This window comes from Vipera berus, assembly GCF_964194415.1.
Source record: "Vipera berus genome assembly, chromosome: 1".
Lineage (NCBI taxonomy): Eukaryota > Metazoa > Chordata > Lepidosauria > Squamata > Viperidae > Vipera > Vipera berus.
In genome coordinates, this window is record NC_138202.1 from 280,692,476 (window position 1) to 280,710,040 (window position 17,565).

Below are 17,565 nucleotides of genomic sequence, written 5' to 3' on the forward strand. Positions count from 1 at the left end.
GGGGGGAGAAGTGTTTGCTTTGTTTGCTTGCCTATGGGGCAAAGCGTGAAATCGGAGTCAGCCAGGCACAGGAACCAATGCCCCGGAGTGTTTTTCAGTCGCATATACTAGCCTTGGTTTGAGGGCAGGAACAAAGCCTTCAACTAAGCAGGAAGGCATCGTGGGGCAAGTCACCTTTCACCTGCATCCAAGCTGCTGGAGGTGGCAGCAACAGCCACCTCAGCAGCCACGATCTCCTCTCCTCAGCCAGCCAGCCCACCCAACCTACTCCTTGCCTCACCTGCCTCCTGACCACTCTTCTCCTTGTCGTCCTCCCAAGTCAAGCGGCAGTAGTGGCTTGAGTTTCTCTGCTTCATCCTTAAGGAAGAAAGCAGAGGCGCAGAGGAGGATTGCTGTCAAGAAGACACGGATGCCCTACTTGCTCGCATGCACCGGCCTTATTGAGAGCAATCCTGTTCTGCACTTCAATTTCCTTCCACTCAGACAGAGCAGATAAATTCAAGCCAGTTCCGCTTAAACACTTTTTATCTGAATGGAGACCTTGGGGAGATGGGGAGCGCCTTCTGTCTGCAAATGCAACGCTTGAAAATGCAGTGAATCACTGCATTTTCAACCACCCATTTCCTCACAGAAGGAGCTCCCCATCTAACCAAGGTGTCTGTTTGGATAAAAAGTGTTTGAGTGGCAGCGGCTTGAGTTTCTGTGCTCCATCCAAAAGGAAGAACCTGGAGGGCATAGAGCAGGATAGCTCTCAATAAGATGTGGGTGCGCTGCGTGTGCTGGCCTTATTGAGAGCAATCCTGCTCTGTGCCCCCATTTCCTTCTACTCAGATGGAACGGAGAAACTCAAGCCGCTGCCGCTCAAACACTTTATCTGAACAGAGACCTTGGGGAGATGGGGAGCTCCTTCTGTGTGCGAATGCAACACTTGAAAACACAACAAATTGTTGCATTTCCAAAGCTCCCATAGGTGCTCAAACACTTTTTATCTGAATGGAAATCTTGGGTAGATGGGGAGTTCCTTCTGTGTGCAAATGCAATGCTTGAAAACATAGTGAATTTGCTTTGTTTTGAACCACCCCATTTGCTCACAGATGAAGAATCCAGTTTCCCCAAGGTCTCCCTTCTGATAAAAAGTTTGAGTGGCAGTGGCTTGGGTTTCTCGGTTCCATCTGAGTGGAAGAAAGCAGAGGTGCAGCAGCAGGATTGCTGTCAATAAGGCCAGCGCACGTGAGCAAGCAGTGCACCTGGGTATTATTGTTTTAGAGCAATCCTGCTGCTGTGCCTCTGTTTTCTTCCACTCGGATGGAGCCAAGAAACCCAAGGTGCTGCCGTCGCTTGTGTGAGGAGGACAAGGAGGAGGAGAAGAGTGGTAAGGATCTGTGCCAGTTGGCTGGCCAGGTGAGGAGTAGGTGGTGTGGCTGGCTGGGGATCATGGCTGCTCAGTTGGCTGCCATCGCTGCCGGCTTGGATGTGGGTGCAAGGGACCTGGCCCCCGATGCCTCCCCGCTCAGTTGAAGGCTTTGTTCATGCCCTCAAACTGAGACCAGCGCATGCAAGCGAGCTGCTCAGCCAGGCCATGGATGGTATTGGTTCCTGTTCCTGGCTGACTCCAATTCCACGTCTTGCCCTATAGGCATGCAAAAAAAGCAAATACTTCCCCTCCCCAGAGAATGGAAGCTTCTGGAGCCCATGATTTCTTTTGCAGAGAATGGGTGTTTGAACACACGTGATATTATAGGACCCAGGAGCTTCCATTGTCAGCATGAAAAGCGAGCTTTTGCAAGCTTTTCTCCTTTCCCTCAAAGGAAAGAAACCGCGGCAGAGAGGAGACAGCTTTTGCAAGGTAAGTGAGCCCGGCGTGGCAGGAACAGAGGGGGAAGTAGTTGTGAGGAATGGGAGGGGAATAGGGTGAATGTTGCAGAGCCTCTGCAATCATTCGTAAGTGCTGAACAGCTGCCGTGGTGCTGCAATATTCGTAATCTTTTGTTTATAAACTCTAGGGGGCACTGATCACATAAGTTCAAATGAGCGTTAAGTGAACGCTCGTAACTCAGGGATTACCTGTAATGACTTGAAACTATATCATGGTGGACTCAGGGTAGATATTAAGAGAATTTTTCTAACAATAAGGGCTGTCAACTGGTGGAATAGGCACCAAGCAGAGAATTGGACTAGTAACTTCTGAGATCCTTTCCTACTGAAAATTCTGCGAAGTATAAAGGCTTTTATCACATAAGTTTATGGTCTCTACCTAAACATTACTAGTGGTGCTTATGTTGTGTGGTGTTTGCTTAGCTACTTTGGAGCAACAGTACACTCAAGAACAAATCTATTGACAGGTAGACCACTAATTCCAAAGTGCTGTTCCCAACAAGTGACACTCCTTCTTTTCTCTGTCCCTTGCCTTTCACTTTTGAGTTCCTGAAATGTAAAATACAATCACTACGTCATGGTCATTGTCGAGAGTTGGGGAGTCAGGGCAGAAAAGCGTACTTCTTATTCCATCATTGAATGGGTTGCAATTGGAATAGTTAAAAAGGACAAAATCTCCATCTCCTGACCTATCCCTAAGTCAAATAGTTCAATTGTTATCTGTAAAGACTCAATTGGAAGGCTTGTACTGTGTAATAATAGCTATAACAGGGCTTTTCAACTGGTGGTACGGGTACCACCATTGGTACTTTGGCATATCTGGCAGGTCATGACCCTCCTAGAGAAGTGTAGCGGGGCAGGAGAATGAGCTGAAGCGACACAAGCCTGAGGGAGAGGCAGCTGGCGCTGCAGGACTATCGTGGCTCGGCAGAAGCCCCAGAAGCACCACAGGGCTCCAGCTGATTGGCGCTTCTGGAAGCTGCGCGTAGCTGGAGGTGAACTGAAGAGAAAGGAGGGGGGAGAGGAGAGGATAGAAAAGGAGGTGGTTTTGGTGGGAAAGGGAAAAAAAAAGACAACAGGGAAATAGAAGGGGATAGAGAAGAAGCTGTGGAAGGAGAGCCCAGCAGGCAGGGAGAAAAAGAGACAGGGAAGAAGAAGTTGATGCTGGAAGAAAAGGTCCCTTGGTTCGTTTTCTCTAGCCAGGAGAATGCAATCAGTGCTGATGAAATGAAAAGCTGGGAGACGAGTATGTTGGAAAAGAGGTTGGTTTATTTCAGAAGCCAGTGGGTTCTGGGTCAGCTGGCAGCTTGAACGGATTACCATAAGGATTTTTATACAGTTTTTACAGCATTTCATAGGAGAGGCTCGGTTTGTGTCCTTTTGTTATTGGATTATTTTAGTCTGTTTCCAAAGGCTAACAATGAGCCCAAAATATTGGTTTTAAACAAATATAATTAGTTTTACCCCCTTATCTTAAGTCTGTCTATGGCTTTTAGCAAGTTTTCTTTGTAGGTAAACAGGCTTAATTTAAGGTTATCACTTTTCACAATTGCCGGAGCCTTTCAAGCTCTGGTTGCAACAGTGTTTAAACTGAGGAACAGCTGAGGCTATTTTTTGAAGAAAAAATTTAGCTTGAAGAAAAAAAAGTCTGAGTTAGTGTTTCTTTGTTCTGGGAATCTTTTGTGAGTCTTTTTTGCTTTGCGCTTATTCCTGTTGGTCTTTAGGGGTACAGTGAAGGGACTGGTGTGTGAGTGTGCATTCTTACTACACTGTAGAAGGAGGGAGGCAGAGAGAAAGAAGAGAAAAAGGAGAGGGAGAGACGGCCGACCAGCCAGCTGACCACCAAGGTAGTGGTGCATATTAATAAATATGGATAAATTCGTCGTACATTTGTCAGTGCAAAGGGAAAGTGATTCCTTTATTTTTTACAGGTTGTAACATTTTATTATAGAATAAAATACAAAAAATGCGAAAGCAAATTGTAGCACACTGTGGGGAGGAAAAGAAGGGGGAAAGGGAGGGGGAGAAAGGAAAAAGAAAAGGCACTGACTTCCAACTTCCTCTGTTGCAGTAGAAGGAAGCATTAACATTGAACCTCAACTTTTTACTTTTCCATATTATAAACTAGCCATTTCTATAACAACAAATGAATCTAATCAGTAAAACCCAAAATCCCCCCCCCTTTTTTTTTAGTCATCAAGTTTTTGACACCTTGCTAAGCTCTGGTGGTACTCGAATATTGTCATGTCCTAAAAGTGATACAATCTGTGAAAAGGTTGAAAAGCCCTGAGCTATAATGTTGCTGTTCCTTGTAATATATATTACAAGTTTCTTCAGAGGAAAGTAAGGTATATCATACCTACTTAGCACTACAGTTGCTTCATGGCAATAAACTTGGCTTTCATACTTTGCTTACAAATGTATAAAAATGACCAGATGACTCTGTGGTATACCTAAACACCACTTGTACTTAATGGCTAAATTAACCATAGTTTAGCACAGCTTTGCAAAGCATCTTCTAAAGTACTCTGATTTTTCCCTTTCACATATTTTAATTCTAAAACAATCTGGTTTAAAATGTATATATAGAAAACATGACTGTTCTTTGGCCAGAACTTTCTATGAATAAAAAGCAATTGGTTAAACATTTTATAGACCAGAAATGCAACTAATTGGCAGAAATGCAACTAGCTGTTTTCTTCAGTTCTTTCTATGCTGTATACTCAGGTAGAGGCATTTTAGCAGAGTCAGTGAGTTTTGAAGGCATATATTATCCATTATTACAATACTTTGTATTTCTATCCTAGACATATGAAAGATAAAAGCTTGTTCTGCCACTTGTCACAAGCAGTGTAGCCAAACATTGGAGCCTTGAAGTGCATATCATTCTGTTGCAAATCCACTGTGTTTCTTTGTAGATCGTAATTGAAAAGGCTTTGCATTCTGCACTTTCAGTGCAAAGAAAATTCTCCCAGTTTACTGCATTTCCATGTTGGTTACAACAATGGACGGAGTACTTTTTCCCTGGCCAGCACAGGAATAAATAAATTAGAAATGTTTATTATCTGAACCTGCTACAAGTCTGCTAGCATATTGAAATTATTGCAGAATGTTCCAAAATCAAAATTGTTTTCAAGTAAATCACCCTGTGTGCCGTGCTGCTTCATGACATTCTGTGATTGGTTTGGTGATTTTGGTTAGTTGTTTTTGTTTTTGTTTCAAATGCTTCCATGCCATGGAGACCTGAAGGATTATTTGAGGTAGGCAACACAGCAGGGATCTTTTTTATAGTAATGTAGAATAACCGAATATTGAAAGCCTGTCTATATTTTTTTTCTGTCCTATCATATACTAAACAAAATCACGGTGATATTATTTTGAATTTCTTTCTCACATTTTTCTTTCTCATGTCTGTGTAATCTTTTCTGCAGGTTCCCCCTCAATAATTCCTTCCTTCCTCCTCTTACATTGTTAAACAGGCATAGGTTTCATCTTTGCTGTCATTGGGTGAAGTCAGTTGGGAGAAGGTGGAAGAAATGGGGATAAGGGAGAGTCAGTGAAACACCTGTTCAGCAGCAGCAAATCATTTTTGGTCATGATAAAAAAGTGCTAGCAGCCATATAAATAAGTATGTAATTGTTTTAAATATAGCTATTTTCCCATCTTTGCTGTGGGGAATTCCAGGGGTTGAAATATAAATAATCCCTTGTGAGTTTAGTGTGTGTTCAGCTTTCTTTTTCACATTGGTTGGCAGATGCAAAGAAACACTTTTTTTTTAATAAAGTGTTGCTATGCTTCTGAATTTTCAAATTACTTCAAATTATTTGAAGACAGCTGTGTTGTTTGGTAAGCATTATAGTGAGTGCACCGTGCATTTGATAGGACGTTCAAGCCAAATAGCCAGATAGTATTTTTGCTGGGTCATTTTGTTAATCCATTTCTTCCTGTTCAGTTCTGTGGTTGTTTTTCTAGGCAGGCAATCTGCAGGCAATCAATCAATCAGTAAAAATAAGAGTTTTTATTATTTGCTATAGGTAACAGAGTGAGCGCCTGTTACTCGTCCCAGCTTCTGCCAACCTAGCAGTTCGAAAGCACGTAAAAATGCAAGTAGAAAAATAGGGACCACTACGGTGGGAAGGTAACAGCGTTCCGTGCGCCTTTGGCGTCTAGTCATGCCGGCCACATGACCACGGAGACGTCCTCGGACAAGCGCTGGCTCTTCGGCTTTGAAACGGAGATGAGCACCGGCCCCTAGAGTCGGAAACGACTAGCACGCATGTGCGGGGGAACCTTTACCTTTACCTTTATAGGTTTTTTAAAAAAAAATTTTTAAAAAAGAAATACTTTGGACAGTGTTCTTTGTAGATTAATGAAACATTTGTAAATTAAAAACTTAAGTTACAGAATTTATATGATGATCCATAGTATCCCCAAAGTGCTCATTAGCAGCTCCTAATTAAGCTAGAAAGAAATGGTAGGTGTTATGTTGAAGAGTTCTTGCCAAAACAAAGCAACTTCAAAAAAATTATTTAGATAAGAAAATATTAGATGCACAAATAACATATATATGCATACATGAATGTGAACTAAAAGCTGTCTTAAATATAAATGTTTTAGCAGTTTATTATATGGACTTATGTTTGAACCAAGCATGTATGTACCCCTCTATATTGCTAAATTATAGACCTCCCCTCATCAGTTACGGGAATAGGGCGGTATACAAATTCAATAAAATAAATAAATAAAATAAAGTCTTAGAGCAGACATGTCAAACTCTCAACATCAAGTGACGTTGCGCAACGTATCGGGAGAGTTTTGCCATTGCAGGCAATGGGGTGGGTGCGGCTTCCGGATGACACATCCAGCCTGCGGGGCCGGCAGTTTGACACCCCTGTCTTAGAGTTATACTGCCCAACATCCCTCCATCAATCACACTTATAGCTTGTTACTTGCAGGCTTTCCTCAAGTACATTTTTATCTTATTTCTTTCATCATTTTCAGCTGCATTGTGAGTTTTCAACATTGAGTTGGCAGATGGCCTCACTGTCTTCTCTTCAGCATGTTCCTTAGAGTGGGACTGAAAAGGGTTTTTGTAATCTTCCCATTTACCCATAATCTAATTAAGCTCAGGTTTATCAGCCCATATTAGGCTACTATTAAAACCAGCAGCCCATGTTCAACAGCCAGTGGCTTGAATTCATTTCACCCCTTCTGCTTTCTAAGCTTCTCCTTCTCAGAATCCTCTCTGATGCTGTTTAAAACTCCAGCTGCTAAATGTGGCATCTGAAACTAGCCCACATGTAACCCCTCTTTCTCCTATGAAAGTTTTCTATAAGGTTTTCTACTCAAATTTCTATCAATAAAACAAGTGCAAACTATTTTATTTGGGGCCCTTATGGATACCTAGTGACATGTTGGTTGTACTTAAGAAAAATTAATAAAGAGGAGATAAATATAGGTAATCCTTGTTTAATGACTGTCCTGTTTAGCGACCATTTGAAGTTATAATGGCACTGAAAAAGTAGCAATAGCACTTATATATCGCTCCATTGTGCTTTATAGCACTCTCTGAGCAGTTTAAATTGTCAGCATGTTGCTCCAAACAGTCTGGGTCCTCATTTTATCAACCTTGGAAGTTTTGAAGGGTGAGTCAACCTGAGTTAGGATCAAACTCCAAGCTGGGGGCAGAGTTAGCCTGTAATACTGCATTCTAACCACTGTACCACCAGGGCTGTTTAGTAACTTTACTATTGGTCCTTGCACTTAGGATTGTTGCAGCATCCCTGAGGCATGTGATTTCGATGCTTTGCAACCTCTGGGTATTTATTTATTGTTACTGTGTCCACAAAAACATGATCATTATTTGCATGCTATATGGTCAGATTTCAACATATTTGTCAATGGAGAAGAAAGCAGTAAATTCACAAGCCACTATCCCATGATGTCTCGCTTAACAACCATGGGTGATTTGTTTAACTGCGTCACTTAGTGACAGAGTTGCTGGTTCCAGTTGTAATTCTTAAATGAGGACTATCTGACCTTGTTGTCTCTTCTATAAGTCAGTTCCAGTTCCATGGGATAATCTCAATTTCCAATTTTAAATTCATGTAATAAAGACCATTATCTTACCCAACAAATAAAAATAATTAACTAGGTGCCTTGCAGCGAGATGGGCAGCAAACAAATTTAATGAATAAATTGTATCAATAAAGAAGAATATTTGTAGCTCAAGGTTGAAATGAGCAGTCCTTGGTGTTCTCTGAGCTTGGTTGTTTTCTTGCTGATGTTTCATGACCCAAACTAGGTAACATAATCGATGTTAGTAAAGAGTGAGGTTTGCTCTCAGTTTATGTTCTAGTGGCTTGCCCTGTCAGTGTTGTTGTTGGGGGCTGTTTACTGTTGCCTTTTTTCTCTGGTAATTTGGCCTTTCTTAGTGAGGTCACTGAGAGTTCTCTTGATCCGGTTGTCTAATTTTTGTATTCTGTTAGCGTTTACTGGGATGTAAGTTTCTTTTTCTTCTAGTATTTCTTTTGCTTTTTAGACATAAATAATATCCACATAGATTATGCAAAAGAGACAATCAACAAGCCTAAAAGGGAACAAAAAGACCCAAGCTCTTCTGCATCAGCAATCAGATCAACATAGGTTAACTCCAAAGTTAGCATCAGACCAACAATCAAGTAAACAATACTCCAATCAAGAAACTACCAAACAAGCCAACAGTAAACAGCCCAACCAAAGAACCACTAAGAACACTCCCTCCAACACTGACAGGGCACACCACTAGTATATAAACAGAGCAAACCCCACTCCTTACTAGCACTGATGATGTTACTTAATTTGGGTTATGAAATGTCTGCAAGAAAACAAGCTCAGAGATGCCCAAGGATCCCTCAATTAATATACCTGACTTTCAGTGTCAACAAAAAATATTTTTTTATAAATGAAAACACTTAGCTTTTTTTATTGTGAACTAGCCAATTGGTCTAGTAGTTTTCTAGCACATAGCTAGAAAACAAGAGTTCAAGTCCTGCCTTGGCCATGAAAGCCAACTGGGTGACTGTGGGTCAGTCTCCCACTCTCAGCCCAACGCACCTCCCAGGGTTGTTGTTGTGGGGAAAATAGGAGGAAGGTGTATTGGATACCAGTATGTTCATTGCCCTGAATTAATTGTAAAAATAATAAAGATGAGGTTCAGGTTAATAAAATGAAAAGAATAAAATCTTGCCTTCTCGCTGTGTTGTAATATATATTTGGGCCCTGAAATCCAGCCTTCTAAAAATGGTTGTTCAAATGGGGTCAGCCAGAATTTGAGCATTGATGCTGTGTTTGTCTTGCTGATATTCACAGTTTTCATAAACTGCCAATCTGTGGTAGGTGGGAAAACAGTGCAGAACAGAAGGATTTCTTAAATTTGCAGAAATATTGTTTGTTTGTTTTGTAAGCTTCTGAGAAACTTGAGTGTAGATCAAGCAAGATTTTCTATTTTTTAAAATAGCAATTTACTTCAATTAGAGTTAACTATTTCAGTTTAAAAGGGGTGAAGTTATATAATATTGCTCCTTTAATCCTTTTATTTATGATACAGGTAGTTCTTGACTTATGATCATTTGTTTAACAATGGTTTAAAGCTATGATGATGTTGAAAAAAATGATTTGCAGCATCCTGGAGTGACATGATTACCATTTGAAACCTTCTCAGGAGGCTTCTGACAATTGGGGCGGGGGAATCCAAATTTGCTTAACCAAGGTCGTAAAGTTGGGTGCAACTAGCTTAATGACCACATTACTTAAAAACTGAAGTTGATTTCCAATTGTGGGAATTAAGTAGTGGACTACTTGTAGACCTCAGTAATACCACACCAAATATTCAATTATAGAAAGGGATTCTATTTTTAAATGCAATTAGCTTTGCTTTCAGATACATCCTATAAGGTGAATTTGGGGGCTCTTATGGCAGGAACAGTCATATCAAAAATGGCTAATGAGGACTGTGTTTTAGTGATCTGTCACCATAGTGAGTAAGAGATCTGTGAATGAAGAGAGGTATATTTGCAACTTTGTAGAGCAGGGATGTGTAAACTTAGTATAATGTTCATGTCAAATTGAATCTAAGGAATTGAACCCCCCCCCACACACACACACCATTGTAGAGTATTGCCAAATTCCATTAATTTGGATAATGAAGCAGCTGTATTATTTTCATACAAAAGCATGGTATAATGCAGTTAATGAATTTAGGTTTAGTAGTAGCTGTCCTTCAGTTTTTTATGATAATGATTAGCATTTTTAAAAATCTAGAAACTTTGCCTTACATATCATGCACAACACATTATAGCAAGATCCCAGATTAAGAATGCCATGGTTTTAAGGACAACTCGGAGCCAGATGGATAGGCAGGTACTGGCCAGCCAACCAGACAACATTGATAGTAGACAAGGACCAGAAGATAGCATGGGTGATAGAAGCAGCAGTGCCAAATGATTGAAGCAACATCAGGAAGAAGAGGTATGAGAAGGAAACGTTAGAGAAGATGTGTACAGTGGTCCCAGTGGTGGTAAGAATTCTTAGTCTGTGATTCGTAACGTGGGAGAGTGGCTCCAACGGACCCCAGGAACAACATCAAAGCTCTCTATCCAAGAATAATGCAATGCTAGGAACAGCTAAAATCCTGCACAGAACCTTCAATTTCCCAGACCTCTTGACAGAGGACCCAAGACTGAGGAAGATATATACCACTCATAGGGATGAGAAGGGATTTATTTATATTTACGTATTATTTGGATCATGAAACTCTGTTCTTTCCGACACCAAATTTCCTATACTTGGAATAAATGATCAGATAAAACTTATCTATATTTTCTTTGAGTAACACTTCATTCATTAAAATAGAAGACATTTTAGATCTTAAAATCATGTACTCTTCCGATAACAACAATAGAAACTTTGAAAAATGGAGCAAGCTTGCTAAAGTTTGAGTGGTCAATCTTAAGCATTCTGGGTCATCTCTGTGTAATTATATTTGTTAAACATTAACTTTGTATATAGCTTAATATATTTCAAGTTTAAAATAAGATGTCTAGGAAGATGGAGCATGTATATCTACTATTTTTAGAAGAAATCCCTTAAGAAGCTTAGAAATAAAGAATGTTTTATTTTTTGCAATCAAATGTATAACTAATTTCCTTACCAAAATCGGGAATGGGAAAACTTTTCTGCCAAGGACTTTGTTCCTCAAGGATAGTCTCTTGGGGGCCCTGAGATGGGCAATGGATAGAATCAGCAGTAAAAATAAATGGGAACACACACTTTCTCTTTGAGTTTTGCCTTTTCCAAATACTTTTTCTTTATACCCAAAGAGTGGCCTGAAGAAAAGGAAGAGATAACTTTATCAAAGATGTACAGTGAACTTTTGATGATTGTTTCAAAACTCAAGGCGGTGGACACACACAACACTCCTTCCTCTGTTTTCCCCCACAGCAACAGTCCTGTGAAGTAGGTTGGGATGATAGAGAGTGCCTGACCCCAAATCACCAAGCTGGTTTTCATGGCTAAGGCAGGACTTGAAATTACAATCTCCTACTTTCTGCCCTGGTGTCTTAACCACTGGACCAGACTGGCTCTATATACATTATAGTATCCTCTTCATTATGCATTATTTTTTTAAAAAAGGATAACAAAAGGAATTGAAGACAGGAGATAAAAGAAAAGGAAATAAATTCTGAATAAATCCAGTTTATATTAAATCGATTTGCTACAACTTTCTCTGCTATTCTGTCCTTGAAAACCATCCTTTGATGGTTTGGTCATGTCCATACGCCAACTCGTACTTAGTCGTTTGTTCTTTAAACTTCTCAGTTCTCTTTTTGAAGATCACATTAATTCCATTGTGCCACTAGTTTCAATATCTTTCCCTTCATCTCATTTACTGCTTGCTGCTTAAATTTTGCCATTAATGAGAGGCCATTTTAAGATTTCTCTTATATTGGTGGGGGCAGGGGGAGATCAATATTGGTATCAGAAACTACAACAGGGATTAAACATGCCTAGTAAATATAACTATCTATAGCACCACAAAGCACATTTCTAGTAATCACCATTTTTAAAAAAAATGATTAAACATTTCAATAATATATTTTTCTGATCATTTTTCAGATATGTGTTTATGATCGATTGTGATTTCAAAGATGAAACGCTTGCATAAGTTGTTTTATTTTAAACTAAAAGAAAAGTTTAAAAGCATTGTTCCTTATTTATTGAAATTGGCTCCTTCTCAGTTCACTGATACAGACAGTATTGTGTTTGTTTTAGAAGATATATCTCTAAAACTGTTAAAGTCATTGTACCAGTTTTCTGTAATTGCCAATCTAATAATAGCTAATTAACTAAAATGACATGCTTCTTTTCTGTTATATTTTTACACAATTTGATTTAAGCAGTAGTGTTTAAGGCACCAGACTAGAAACCAGGAGATCATGAATTCTAGTCCTGCTTAGCAATGAAAGCCAACTAGCTGACTTTGGGCCAGTTAGCCCAAGTCATCTCACAGTGTTATTGTTGTTGTGAAAGTATGAGGAAGGAATATTAGATATGTTCACTGACTTGTGTTTTTTATAAAAGAAATAATAAAAGCAAGATATAAATAAAATAAATTTTAAAATTGTGAATTGGTGATATATTGCAATTAATAGTGTATAGTTAAATGATCTAAGGATAATGTCTACATTTATTGGTGACTGGAAATCCCTTATGGATTTTTGCATATATATTTTTTTGGGGGAAAAAACTTGTGATTTATCATTTTGATGATTAGACTGGATAGATTATAGCAAGAGGAGGGTCATGATTTAACTTTAGAGAGCAAAGTTAAAATTAACTGTTCTTATAATTGCTATAAAGGAAGCCACATCTTTGTATCATTTTTAGTTCTTTTTCAATTTTTAAAAAATGTTCTTCTCCTAATAAAGGGAGAATATTTGTAGTTCAGGGTTGACATTAGGGGTCCGTGGTTGTCAGCATAGCACACAAGCCAACTAAAGCCCTTCAAAATATCTTAAGCAGACCAAAGACCCAACAACCACAGAATAAAAAAAACAGGAATCAGCTACAACATACAGTGTAAGGACTATAATAACCATTATGTACAACAAACAGGCAGAAGACTGGCAGAATGCATCTACGAACACCAACCAGCAGTCGGAAGACATGATGAAAACAATTTAATTTCACAACATATAAACAAATTTAACCATAGTTTCAGTTGTGGCCATCCTAGACTAAGCCAAGTCTAAAAACACTAGGGAATTTCTAAAAGCCTGGCACTCGGACAAGATCGGCCATCAATAGTTACATAGACATTAACAACATCTAAAGACTATGCAAAAGAGACTATCACTCAGCCCAAAGAGGGAAAAAACAACAACACCCAAGCTCCTCTCCACCGGCAATCAGCACCCAGATCAACATAGATTAACTCCCAAGGTTAACATCAGACCAACAGTCAAGCAAACAATATCCCGATCAATAAACTACCAAAGAAGCCAACAGCAACCAAAGAATCTCTTAAGACCATCCCACCAACACTGATAGGCAAGTCACTAGAACAGGGGTGTCAAACTGCTGGCCTGTGGGCCGGATGCGTCATGTGGAGGCTGTACCCACCCCAGCCTCCGGCAAGGGGAAAAAAGTTGCGATATATCGCGACATGTCACGTGACGCGGCGAGTTTGACATCCCTGCACTAGAATATAAACTGACAGTGAACGGCACTTCTTATTAGCACTGATGATGTTACCTAGTTTGGGTAATGAAACATCTGCAAGAAACAAGCAAGCTCAGAGAGCACCAAGGACCCCTCATGTTCTCTTCCTTTTTTCTTACTGCACTTTTTGTTTTTTCTTTTCTTTTCTTTCATTTTCCCTCCTCTATTTTAGTTTGTGTTACCTCTTATTATTGCTGTTAAACTTTTCAATAAAAATATTTTTTTAAAAGTGTATATTCTTAAATTTTTTGTTTACTGCTTATTAGTAACTAGTCGATTATATTTTAGAATGCAAAGTCACAATATTTATAAATACAAAGAAAAAATTAGTTTACTATTTGTACTTTGACCTGTTGATGTAGAAATGCTGCATACAGTTTAATTTTGTAGAAATTATATCTCTTAAAGTTTTTGTAACCAAACTTGGCTTATAAGTAGCAAATATGCATGGATCATAGCTTTGAATATTGTGCTTGTAAACTTCTCTCATGGAAGCATTGGTACTTGTGTTACAATTTGAAGTTTGTTAGCCATTCATTTGAGAGTTTTCAGTTTGGACTTGACTCATTACTCTTCCATTTCTAATTGAAAGGAAGACAAATTCAGCCCTTTAAACTACTTCCATAGTATATTTTGTACAACTCTAATTCAATAAAAAGTTTCCTATCCTCTTCCTGTTTTATACATTAGAATCGCTGTTCAAAAGAAAGCAGTCTCTATTTATTTTGTATAGTACTGTCACAGTATAGTATAATTACAGTGGCTTTTACCCATTCTTGAAATCTAATAGGTGCATTGGAAGGTGTAGGGTTTTGAATTTACAAAGCATATAAGAAGTCATGTGACTAGGGCAGCATCAGCATCAGTTTCCTTTATGTAAATGTGTTTCTGTTTCATATATCACTTAGAACTTGTATCAAATTCTTTGCAATTGTGCTATGAGATTATAAACTGCTTTGCTAATAATGTATTTCATTTGTGCAGGCAGAGGGAGAAGATAGCCTTAAAAAGATGCAGTTAATGGAACTTGCAATTCTGAATGGTACCTACCGAGACGCCAATATCAAATCACGTAAGTCCTATAGTGCTGTAGAACTTTTCATATGTGTACAAGAATTTAAGTTCTTTATGTGCCAGATAGAAGCTGTCAAAATGTGTTCTAGTTCTTTTTGTCACTCACATATTTTATACCCTTTTCAAATATCCTTGGTACTCACAGAGTGCTTTTTGTATTTGCCCCATGTGTATTATCTTGCTTTCCAGAGCATGCATATCTCTGTTCACATTTTGTACTCCCTAATATAGTACAGATTGAGCAAAGCTTGCTGTTGAAAGAAAATGGTATTGCTGGGGATCTCTTAGTTTTTCTTAATTAAACCTTCACTAAATATATTTGTGGTGACTACAAAATAAATTCTGCTTAATTCAGCCATGAGGGCAGGGCCTTGGCACTTTCAGGAAAGTAGATCAGACCATAGTTCATTCTGTGTAATATTTTGTTTGTTTTCCACTTTCCCCCATTTCTTTTGCTGTGAATACTGAGATCAGTCAGCCATACAGTAGTAATAATGACTTAGTAAACACTCTTAGTTGATTCTGCATGTTTTCACAAATGCATGTTTTCAGGGATATTTGAAAACTAAATGCTTTTCACTTACTGACTGGGTTATATTTTAGTCATGTTGAGACATTAACAGGCAAATCATTGCATTTTGAGAATAAGAATGGTTTATCTAACCACTAATAGATAATAGGAAGTTACACTTCACATCATTGCTCTTTTGTACTCAATGAATCACAAAACTGATAGAACTACAACGTTTTCTGGTGTATGAGGGGGACCTACCACAACATTTGGTCCAGATCCGTTTCTGCAATTGATTCATTTTCTAATGTACACGTAAGGAACTGTAGTAGCAAGATTGCAGATCCCTTCTATGGCAGAATATGGCTGAATTTGATTCATAACTCTGGCAGTGCTTTGGGAAGTTCTCTATTGGATTTCTTTTATCCATGATTTTAGATAATTCAGAAATTTGCAGAATACCGTATATACTTGAGTATAAGCCGACTCGAGTATAAGCCGAGACCCCCAATTTCACCCCCAAAAACTGGGAAAAGTTGTTGACTCGAGTATAAGCCGATCCGCCGTTCTGCATGCCTCGGAGGCTGGATCCGCGCTCTGCAAGCCTCTGGGATCCTGGGAGGCCTAATGCAAGCACCAGCCCGCCTGCCTCAGGTCTCCCCCACCCCCAGATACTGGGCTTCAGCACAGCTGGCTGTCTTGCCAAAGAGAAACATCTGGGAAGGAAAACCCTGTCTTACCTCTTTCCCAATTCTGCCTCTGCCCTTCCTCCTACCAAGGTGTTCTGGGACTAGTTCCCTAGCCTTTTGGAGCTTTTGGTGTTCGCCCATCAGCTGTCTACGGGGAGGCAACAAAGCTGCCTCTCTAGGCTTTGAGAAAAGGCCCCTTGCACAAAAGGCAGCTTCAGGACGAGCTTCCAAAAACCCTTTCCTTCCTTAACGCCCTCCCCACCTTCCCCCAGAAAGCCATATTTCTTTTTTTTTTATTGAAAATTTTTATTGAAGTTACAATATTATCCCCTCCCCAACCCACCCCAGAACCCCTCCCCCTCCCCCATATTTCTTCAATAACAAAAACATAAAAAGCTGGTTGGGATGTACTCGCTGATTTCCCCCCCCCCCTTTTTTTAGATGCTAAAACTAAACTCTCCCTCTGCCTTCCAACCAATATCCCTTTTTAAAATCTTACCTTGGCTCCAGATGGAAGAGTAGAGGAACTAAGCTAGTAAGGAGAGAATTTTTTTCTGCAACTTTTTACTCCTGAAGTAGTAGTAGTAGTAATAGTAGTAGTAGGAATAATAATAATAAATCCCTAAAAGTTGTGCCAGAAAATGGAGGACGCTGGGTCTTTGCAAGTTTTAGCTGTCTGTCAGACTGCCTGAAAAGGACGGCCTTCAGGCAGCCAGGCGGACAGCTAAAGCTTGCAAAGACCCAGCGTCCTCCATTTTCTGGCATAACCTTCGGAGATTACTTTAAAAAAAAAAACAAAAAAAACCTTCAGAGGAAAAACAGCTGCAGAAACATTTTGTCTCCTTGCTGGCTTGGTTCATCTACTCTTCAGCCAGGAGGGAGTCCAAGGCCTAGAGAAGGAGAGCTTTGCAGCATCCCTATGGACAGCTGATGGGCAGACAGCTGAAAGAAGCAGGCAGGCAGGGCGCGGAGGAACGGAGACCTGCAGGTCTCGGACTGCGGTGGCTTGGGAGAGGTGCGCGCGATCCCGGAAGCACCAAAGCCTCGGCCGCGCACAAGTCCTCGGTAAGTTTTTTTGTTGACTGGAGTATAAGCCGAAGTGGAATTTTTCAGCCCAAAAAGTGGGCTGAAAAATTCGGCTTATACTCAAGTATATACGGTACCTACTTAAACCATACCTATTACTCATAGCTTCCCAGGCAAATGGCAGTGTGGGAAATTCAGCATATATTTTGCATTATTATCAAATATTAAGCAGTCCTTTTAAAAACATGAATCCATTTCTCCAATATTGCTACCAATGAATCTAAACAAAAATACTTTTTTATTATGCTGCAACACTATTTGGATTCATGGCATTAAAAAAACATATCCAAACGTAAGTTGGAATAAAAGATAAATTCACTAAAAGCAATACTCATTTGAAATGTTCCTAACTTCTTTGAGTAAACTTGTAGGGACATTGAGTTGCAGAGCTTTAAAATGAATTTGTGCCTGCAGTATAAAAGGATTTTGCATTGGGTCATGAAAGTATTGAGTTTACAATAGTATGGGTTTACTTAACGTTTAACCATGTAATCTGATACCTATTTCAGCATCTGATCCCAGATTCTTTACTTTTTTGCTAAAAAATGATTTACAGCTTTGAGAGATTAC

The 17,565-nt window shown here is 39.4% G+C and overlaps 1 protein-coding gene across 5 annotated transcripts in view; it reads left to right on the top strand.

The window, feature by feature from the left end:
- QKI (QKI, KH domain containing RNA binding) overlaps nt 1-17,565 on the top strand; it is a 111,321-nt gene that overhangs the window by 78,682 nt on the left and 15,074 nt on the right. For all 5 annotated transcript variants that reach the window (XR_014024736.1, XM_081314793.1, XM_081314794.1 and 2 more), the window contains exon 5: nt 14,620-14,707. Coding sequence is in view for 4 of the 5 variants with exons in the window: in XM_081314793.1 (XP_081170919.1) it covers nt 14,620-14,707 (88 nt within the window). In the remaining variant the exon portion in view is untranslated. The remainder of the gene's footprint in view (nt 1-14,619; nt 14,708-17,565) is intronic.